The 10,401-nt window shown below is 42.9% G+C and overlaps 1 protein-coding gene across 1 annotated transcript; it reads left to right on the forward strand.

Annotated features, from left to right (window-relative positions):
• The first annotated feature begins 282 nt into the window (after positions 1 to 282).
• On the forward strand, positions 283 to 1,212 carry LOC138681568 (olfactory receptor 12D1-like). The gene has a single exon (XM_069769213.1). The coding sequence runs from the start codon at positions 283 to 285 to the stop codon at positions 1,210 to 1,212; it is 930 nt and encodes a 309-aa protein (XP_069625314.1).
• The last annotated feature ends 9,189 nt before the right edge of the window (positions 1,213 to 10,401 follow it).

Consider the following 10,401-nt stretch of genomic DNA (forward strand, 5'->3'; position numbering starts at 1 on the left):
CTATGGTTGAGTTTGCAGAGCTGGAGAGACATTGAATAAAGTTCTAAGGCTTCAGAATTTTATACATCTTTTCAGGGCAATGGCAACGGGAATACTTAAGATTTGTGGCGAATCAATTTGCCTTTGATTTAATTTTTGGGAAATTCTCCAAAGGTTGCGAACTTGAATTTTAAAAGCTTTTCTTACCTGTATTGGATTTGTTTTCTTAGAATACACATTGGTCTATAAAATGTATAGACCGTTTTGATTTTTCGATGTTTGGATCCAAATACACCACTCACAATGAACTCAGATAATTTAACTTCAGTACCTTATTTTGTCTTAGCCGGCCTAGAAGTTCAGGCTGATCTTCAGTTGACTCTTTTCTTTAGTTTTCTGTTGGTATACATAATAACCATCGTAGCAAATATATCCATAATGATTATAGTTATTTCCGATCTCGCTCTCCACACACCCATGTATTTCTTCTTGTGGAATCTGGCTTTTCTCGACATCTGTTACTCAACGGCGGTTGTCCCCAAGATGCTCACAGATCTTATGCTTCAGAAGAAGATAATCTCATTTTATGGTTGCATGCTACAAGTCCATTTCTTCCACTTCTTGGGTAGTACAGAAGCTATATTATTTTCAGCCATGTCCTATGACAGATATATGGCTATTGCATTTCCTCTGAGATACTCAGTACTTATGAGTTCTACCATCTGTGTATGTTTGGCCTTGTGTTCTTGGATTCTTGGGTTCTGCCATGCATTATTGCACACCATAATGACTTTTAGGCTTCCATTTTGTGGGCCAAATATAGTAAAACATTTCTACTGTGATTTTAAACCAGTGCTTAACTTGGCCTGTACAGATGTATCTGTTAATTTGAAGATGCTTCCTAGAGTTACCGGAACATTAACTATAACAACCTTAATGCTTACGATCCTTTTCTACATCTTGATAATGAGATTTCTTATCAAAATAAAGACCTCACAAGGACGAATACGAGCATTATCCACATGCAGCGGACATTTCACTGTTGTTACTCTCCAGTATGGAACAGCTATCTTTATTTATGCTCTACCATCTAGAAAAGACTCTTTCGGTCAAGATCGAGCAGCCGCCATTATGTTCACCGTCATAACTCCAGCTTTGAACCCAATTTTATATACATTAAGAAACAAAGACATGAAGAAAGCAATGAAAAAGTTATTCAAAAGATCTAATTGAAACAATGACATATTAATTTTCGCCACTTATCTCTCTGATCGCAACTTGTCGATATCAGAAACTTGTTTAATTACTTCATTATATTCATGCATTTCTACATTAATTGTAAAACTAATCATAGAACACACCTTTTTCCCTATTTTCTGTTAGTAAATAGACATTATCTATAACATTATCTCCTAACAGGAATAATTTTTTAACCCATCCAATTGTGGAACTTATTGTTATTCCAAGACATTTTGATTAAAATGTACTTTGGTTCGTGGGAAAACACCTTGAAGTCCCGCTGCTAAGCCATGACTTTACTTCATACTGCATGGAACTTGATACTTTTACTTTTTCAATAGTTTTTAATGTAAACTAAGGCCTCATTAAAAATGTAGTCATTTATATTTTAGCTATAGATTTTTTAACCCCTTCCTGTCCTGTCCGTACATGCATGGCACAAGTCAGAAGCAGAAATGGAGACCAGGATCAGCGCTGTCTTCTGTTGCAACATTTGAGTCAAGTGCGATATATTTTTTATTGCTTAGATGAGCATTTAAAAATAAATGATTAATAAAAAACAAGTTTTCACAATGCGTTTTGGCGGCTTACAGCGTCAGGTGTATAATAAAAATATACTTCTCCAACTTAATGTCGTTCACCACCGGGAAGTCAGAGGAATGGGGAAAGGGGAGAGGGCAGCGAAGGAAAATGCTTAAACACCTGTATATTTAACCCTTGCTCTGTACTTTTGTTTAGAAGCATATTCACACTGTGTCACCCTAACCCTGGTCCTGTTTATATTTTTTTTGGCGCAAAGGGAGACTAAATTACTAAAATACATCTGTCAAATATATAGTGCTTATGAAAATGCAATAACACTATACAAAATATAAAAATAAAAAGTAGAGAAAAAAAATTTCTAACTTTTTTGTGTATTATAAATAAATTCACTTAATAAATAATGCATAGAGCACTGAATTAATAAATCCTTCTGGATTGATAGGTTCTCATGTAATGTCAAACTTGTTGCATGCTACAAGTCCACTTCTTCCACTTCTTGGGTATGCTTGTTACTTTATTAAATCGGTCCTCCTGTTTTGGTACTTGTGCTTATTATTATGTTTTTACATTTTATTTTCACTTTAATTTTTATGTTTTATTTTTTTTTTATTATGCTTTTTGTGCCTCATTACTTGACAACTACATTGTGTTGTAATGGATTTGTGAAGCTCTAATGTCTCCATTTTCATGAATATCTTACTCCTTAAAATTCCCATATATAGCATGATCTATATTGCCAAAGGTTGGAATATCAACAATAGTGTCCTAATTGGGTTGAAATGAATTAAAATGAATGAACTGACATTAAATACACAGAAAATATATGCATATAAACACATGGATTTCATTTCTGTTTCTATAATTGTGTTCCATATATGTTCGGTGTATTGGTCCTATGTGTGGTTTCTTGTTAATTGTTTTAAAAGATATATTGTTATTTTATTTAATTTTAAATTTTAACAAATCTTAAAAAATATTAACCTCTTCATGACACAAGCTTTTTTAATTTTTGCGTTTTCGCTTTTTCTACCCTCCTTCCCAGAGCCATAACTTTTTTATTTTTCGGTCAACAAAAGTTGTACTTTTTAACAACACCATTTGTTTTAGCATGTCATGTACTAGAAAACAGGAAAAAAATTCCAATTGCGTTGAAATTGCAAAAAAAAACTGCAATCCCACACTTGTTTCTTGTTTGGCTTTTTTGCTACGTTCACTAAATGCTAAAACTGACCTGCCATTATGATTCTCCAGGTCATTATGAGTTCATTTATTTTTTTTTCTAAGTGGTAAAAAAAAATCCAAATTTTGCTAAAAAAGAAAAGTTGTGCCATTTTCCGATACCCGTAGCGTCTCCATTTTTCATGATCTGGGGTCGAGTGAAGGTTATTTTTTGCGTGCCGAGCTGACGCTTTTAATGATACCATAATAATGCAGATACGTTCTTTTGATCGTCAATAATTGCATTTTAATTCAATGTGACGGCGACCAAAAAAACATAATTCTGGCGTTTCAAATTTTTTTCTCGCTACACTGTTAAGCGATCAGGTTAATTCTTTTTTTTTTTATTTATAGATCTGGTGATTCTGAATGCGGCGATACCAAATATGTGTTTTTGTTTTATTTTTTTATTGTTTCATTTTGAATGGGGCGAAAGGGGGTGATTTAAACTTTTATATATTTTTATTTTTTTCATATTTTTTAAAACATTTTTTTTTACTTTTGCCATGCTGGCACAACTTGATTGACTCTGCTACTGTACATAGGAGCGATGCATGGATCGTTCCTATGTAGCTGAATTACTGAATTGCTATGAGCACCGACCACAGGGTGGCGCTCACAGCAATCAGGCATCAACAACCATAGAGGTCTTCAAAAGACCTCTGGTTGTCATGCCGATGCATCACTGACCCCCGATCACGTGAAGGGGTCAGCGATGCCCGCATTTCCGGCCCGATGGCAGGAAACGCTAGTTAAATGCCGTTGTTAGCATTTGACAGTGGCATTTAACTAGTTAATAGTGGCGGGTGGATCGCGATTCCACCTGCCGCTATTGCAGGCACATGTCAGCTGTTCAAAACAGCTGACATGTCCCAGTTTTGATGTGGGCTCACCACAGGAGCCCGCATCAAAGCGGAGGTTCTAACATTGGACATACTATCCCATACGAGTTCAGAAAGGGGTTAAAACTACCTACTAAATGTATTTTAATAATTTAATCTCTTCCTGTGGCAAAAAAATGTAAAACAGGATCAGGCTTAGGGTGCCACAGTGTGAATATGGTTCAAAACAAAAGTACCGAGCAAGGGTTAAATATGCAGGTGTTTAAACCTTTTACTTCCCTGTCCTCTCACTTCCTGGTGGTGGAGGATATAAAGCTGGATAAGTATATTTTTATTATACACCTGATGAAGACTGTAAGCAGCCGAAGTGCGTAACAATCTTTTATTTTTAAACAAATGCTCATCTAAGCATTGAAAAGATACCGTCCTTGAATTAATTGTGGCAACAGAAGACAGCGCTTATCCTGGACTCCATTTCTAATTCTTCCACTGTAGGAAACTCATGGAACTGGGTTTCGCCTGTCTCTCCAGGAATAATTGCAGTCTATCACTTTTAAATCCAAACCAAAAGGAGAGTGGTGCCTCAGGCAGCACAGCTATATGAGGTGAGTAAGTTTCCTTATACAACTTGACACAGACTTACTACACTTAGCGCCATGACTTTCTTTTTTTTCTCATTTCAGATATTCCATACAAGTCAGAAGCTAATGTATTAATTGAGGGAAAAGGTGGAGCTAGCCTCATCCCCGGCAAATGATCGCTATGATTCACAGATAGGCCCTGTCTCTACCAGCAGCAGGAGGAGCCGAGCTTTTGGTCAACCTCTGAAACGTTGCTGTCAATCCCTGACAGTGGCATTTTAAGTCAAGTGGTTGAGGAGACATGCTGTTCCATAAGTACAATGCTCTGCCTATGTTGGTACAGCAAGGTGCTGATTGGCTGATATGGAATCTAAGGGTCTGCTGAAGATAATAATGTCTACCCTCATGTTACTCAGTTGAAACCCAGCCTATGACTGAACTTTAAAAGAGGCCATGATTTTTGCTACATACAGCAATACTTGTATACATTACAAGCAATGAGAAATTCATGGGCTCAAATCCTATCAGGCAGCGTCGGACTGGCCCACCGGAAGATCGGAGAATCCTCCGGTGGGCCCGCCTCCCAGTGGGCCCTCTCCCTCACCAGCAACAGACTCAAGCCTCATTCATTAGTGCCTGCTCTGCCCTGTATTAGGATTGCGTGCACCCAGCGGTGAGTTCGTTATTCCACACCCGGTGCCGGCCGTTTGCACTGCTCAGCAACAAGTGATGTAAGGTGAGAGCTTTCTCATCATTTGCTGCGGCTTTTACTGATCTTGTGGCGCTCACTGCTCTATCAGCTGTGGTGTGCTGGATGAGATCAATAGAAGTGGCAGCAGCAGGTGATAAGAAAGCGCTCACCTCACATCACTTGTTGCTGAGCAGTGCAGACAGCCGGCACCGGGTGCGGAATAACACACCACGCACAGCACAGAGCCACAGGCTGTGAGACTGCACTGCGCACAGCCTCTAGAGCAGAGTTGATTTTTTGAGGGAAATGGCATGATGTCACCAGAAGGGGTGGGGCCTCCATCAGACCAGTGACCTGAAAGCAGGAAGCAGCATTGTTCTGAGGCTGCTGGAGAGGAATGAAATGAGAGGCTGCACCATGGAGCCCCGTGAGGAGAGTATTGAGAAGCTGCAAAATGGACCCTTGCACAAATAGGATTGAAGACCCAGGATTCAGTGAGAGTAGTGAGAGGATGTATTTTGGAAAGGGTTGATGTAACTTGAGTGGGGCTTGTAAAGGGAAGATGATGCGGGGCTGTGTGTTGAAGGGGAGATGATAATGACCTGCTGTATGAAAAAGGGTCATGATGAGGGGCTGTGTGAAAAGCGGGATGATGAGGGAGCTGTATGGAGAAGGAGGGATGATGAGGAGCTGTGTGGAGAAGGAGGGATGATGAGGAGCTGTGTGGAAAAGGGGGGATGATGAGGCTGTGTGGAGAAGGAGGGATGATGAGGCTGTGTGGAGAAGGAGGGATGATGAGGCTGTGTGGAGAAGGAGGGATGATGAGGAGCTGTGTGGAGAAGGGGGATGATGATGAGGCTGTGTGGAGAAGGAGGGATGATGAGGCTGTGTGGAAAAGGGGGGATGATGAGGGGACTGTGTGGACAAGGAGGGATTATGAGGCTGTGTGGAGAAGAAGGGATGATGAGGGGCTGTGTGGAGAAGAAGGGATGATGAGGTTGTGTTGAGAAGGAGGGATGATGAGGCTGTGTGGTAAAGGGGGATGATGAGGAGCTGTGTGGAGAAGGGGGGATGATGAGGCTGTGTGGAGAAGAAGGGATGATGAGGCTGTGTGGAGAAGGAGGGATGATGAGGGGCTGTGTGGAGAAGGGGGATAATGAGGAGCTGTGAGCAGAAAGGGGGATGATGAGAGTGGTAAACACTGGATGTTCTGGCCCCCCATTCAAGTGAATGGGTCCGGGTACTGTTCTGTACCCGAACCTGGACTTTTTTTTAACTGTTCGGCTGGACCCGAACATCCAAGGGTTTGCTCATCTCTAATCCTGTGTCCAGTGTGTGACTGGTGTTTGCATGCTGTGTGAGTGTATCCTGTGTCTAGCGTGTGACTGGTGTGTGTCACGTGTATGTATCCTGATTCTAGCGTGTGACTGGTGTGTGACATGTGTATGTATCCTGTGTCTAGTGTGTGACTGTTGTGTGTCACGTGTATGTATCCTGTGTCTAGTGTGTGACTGGTGTGTGTCACGTGTATGTATCCTGTGTCTAGTGTGTGACTGGTGTGTGTCACGTGTATGTATCCTGTGTCCAGTGTGTGACTGGTGTGTGTCACGTGTATGTATCCTGTGTCTAGTGTGTGACTGGTGTGTGTCCCGTGTATGTATCCTGTGTCTAGTGTGTGACTGGTGTGTGTCACGTGTATGTATCCTGTGTCTAGTGTGTGACTGGTGTGTGTCACGTGTATGTATTCTGTGTCTAGCGTGTGACCGGTGTGTGTCACGTGAATGTATCCTGTGTCTAGCGTGCTTGACCAGATGGAAGCTAAGGGAAGACTCTGCAGCTAGTACCCCTTAAGCATGGTGGGCCCTTAGAATGATTTTTTCTGGTGGGCCCAAGCTACTCCAGTCCGACGCTGTATATAAATAAGTATGCTCAGTACCTAAACGATATAGCCCCAATGTACCCATCACAATGTGAACTTAAAGTGTAAACATGCATCCTAACCAGGTATATAGCGAGGCACCTTAGGAGTGGGGTGTACTGCCAATTCAAATAAAAGGCAATGAGTAGGTTTGAGCAAAACGGTTCGGTCATTTTCATAATTCGCCGACTTTTGGCAAAGTCGGGTTTCATGAAACACGACCCGATCCCTGTGTGGGGTCGGTCATGCGGTACGCGACCTTCGCGCCAAAGTCGCATTTCATATGACGCATTCAGCGCCATTTCTCAGCCAATGAAGGAGGACGCAGAGTGTGGGCAGCGTGATGACATAGGTCCTGGTCCCCACCATCTTAGAGAAGGGCATGGCAGTGATTGGCTTGCTTTCTGCGGCGTCACAGGGGCTAAAAAGGGGCATGCATGCCGACCGCCATCTTACTGCTGCTGATATGAGCATAGGGAGAGGTTGCTGCCGCTTCGTCAGAAGCAGGGATAGCGTTAGGCAGGGAATATAAACCTCCAAACCACTTGTGCTGTACCGATTTCCACTGTTCAACACCACAGGGACAGTGGAGTTTTTTTTTGGTGCATCAGATCTGTAGCTTATAAGGCTGCCTTATAAGGCTCCCTGATAGCTGCTTTGCTGTTTGTACGCCGCTGTGCAAACCAACTGCTTTTTTCAAAGCACAAATCCTGTTGTTCCTTCCTTTCTGCACAGCTATCTTGTTTGTTTGTCCACACTTTTGTGTGCAGCAGTCCTTTTTATTGCTGCCTGCCATACTTTTCTGAGATTACTGTAGGGAGATAGTAATTGTAGTACAGTCCCTCTTTTTATATATATATATATATATATATATATATATCTTCAAGCCACTTTCTGCCCCTGAAACTGTGTAGTGTGAAACAGTGGGCCTGTATTTTTCTGCACTGTCCCACGCCTAAAAAGGGAGATTTATATTGCCAATCAGTGCATCTGTGCCAGTCCAGTCTGTTGTATCTGTCAGTAGTGTTGAGCATTCCGATACTGCAAGTATCAGGTATCGGCCGATATTTGCTGTATCGGAATTCTGATACCGAGTTCCGATATTTTTGTGATATCGGAAATCGGTATCGGAGTGTGCGGTGCATATGGTTCCAAGGGTCTGGAGGAGAGGAAACTCTCCTTCAGGCCCTGGGATCCATATTAATGTAAAAAATAAAGAATAAAAATAAAAAATATGGCTATACTCACCCCTCCGACGAACCCTGGCTGTCACCGCTGCGAGCGTCCGCCTCCGTTCCTGAGAACGTAGTGAGTGAAGGACCTTCGATGACGTCGCGGTCAGGTGAGTGGTCACGTGAGCGGTCAGGTGACCAGTCACCTGATCATGACATCATCAAAGGTCCTTCACTCACAGCATTCTTAAGGACGGAGGCGGACGCTTGCAGCGGTGACAGCCAGGGTCCTTCGGAGGGGTGAGTATAGCCATATTTTTTATTTTATTCTTTATTTTTTACATTAATATGGATCCCAGGGCCTGAAGGAGAGTTTCTTCTCCTTCAGACCCTGGGAACCATCGAGGCTACATTCCGATATTTGTGTCCCATTGACTTGTATTGGTATCGGAACTCGGTATCGGCGAGATCCGATATTTTGCCGGTATCGGCCGATACCATCCGATACCGATACTTGCAAATATAGGAAGGTATCGCTCAACACTATCTGTCAGTCATTTTCTGCCACAGAAACAATACTGTAAAACAGTGGGCGAGATTTATTCACTAGTCTCCCATCCCCCCAAAATAAGAAGGGGAGATTAATATTGGCAAATCTGTTCATCTGCGTCAGTCCTGTTAGTGGCATATCTGTCAGCCACTGTCTGCCACTGAAACACTACTGTAAAACTGTGGGCCAGATTGATTCACTAGTCTCCCATCTCCCCCAAAAAAGAAGGGGAGATTAATATTGGCAAATCTGTGCATCTGCGTCAGTCCTGTTAGTGGTATATCTGTCAGCCACTGTCTGCCACTGAAACACTACTGTAAAACTGTGGGCCAGATTGATTCACTAGTCTCCTATCTCCCCCAAAAAAGAAGGGGAGATTAATATTGGCAAATCTGTGCATCTGCGTCAGTCCTGTTAGTGATATATCTGTCAGCCACTGTCTGCCACTGAAACACTACTGTAAAACTGTGGGCCACATTGATTCACTAGTCTCCCATCCCCCCAAAAAAAGAAGGGGGCATTAATATTGGCACATCTGTGCATCTGCGTCAGTCCTGTTAGTGGCATATCTGTCAGCCACTGTCTGCCACTGAAACACTACTGTAAAACTGTGGGCCACATTGATTCACTAGTCTCCCCTCCCCCCCAAAAGAGAAGGGGAGATTAATATAGGCAAATCTGTGCATCTGCGTCAGTCCTGTTAGTGGCATATCTGTCAGCCACTGTCTGCCACTGAAACTATGTACTGTAATACAGTGGGCCTGATTTTCCCTGCACTCTCACACACCTATAAAGGGAGATTTAAATTGACAACAATTTTGCGTCCGCCTTGTAACAGGTTTTACAATACCAAATAACGTTTGTAAGTTTGGTTACATATTTCCAAGAATGAGGAAGTCTGGTGGAAGAGGTCATGGCCGTGGGCGGTCATTGCCAGCTGGTAATGATGGTAGTGGTGGTGGAGCATGAGGTGGTCGTGGGAAAAGCAATATAGCACCTAAGTCTCGAGTTGTTCAGCCACCATCATCGTCTGGCAACACAAGGCCTCGAACGCTCCTTTTTCAGGGAGTAGGAAAACCGCTTTTAAAGTCGGAGCAGCAGGAACAAGTTTTGGCTTTCCTTGCTGACTCTGCCTCTAGCTCTTTTGCCTCCTCTTCGGAAACTGCAAAATTAAAAAGCAGCGTGTCGACTCGTCAGTGGATGTTCCCGGTCAGGGACAAGTCTCTTCCTTGCGTTCTTCACCCAGAACAACAGAGAAGGATGCGTCAGGCGACACAACGGGTTACTCCATAGAGCTCTTTACACATACTGTTCCTGGGTTAGAAAGGGAAATTTTTAACAGGTCATGCCCATTACAAGATGAATCAGACATGGAGTGCACAGATGCACAGCCACAGCCAGATTCTTATGCTGTTCCTTTGACTCAGATCACAACATTGCCCTTGCAGTGTGCTGATCCAGAATCTGACCCAGATGAGACTATGGAGCCCCGTCACGAACGCTATAGCACCGACTTACATGGTGACACAGAGGAAGGTGCACAGGACATAGAAGACGAGGCCATAGATGACCCAGTTCTTGACCCCGATTGGCAGCCATTGGGGGAACAGGGTGCAGCCGGCAGTAGCTCTGAAGCGGATGAGGAGGAGCTGCAGCAGGCATCAACAT

This window comes from Ranitomeya imitator, chromosome 1, assembly GCF_032444005.1.
Source record: "Ranitomeya imitator isolate aRanImi1 chromosome 1, aRanImi1.pri, whole genome shotgun sequence".
Classification (NCBI taxonomy): Eukaryota; Metazoa; Chordata; class Amphibia; order Anura; family Dendrobatidae; genus Ranitomeya; species Ranitomeya imitator.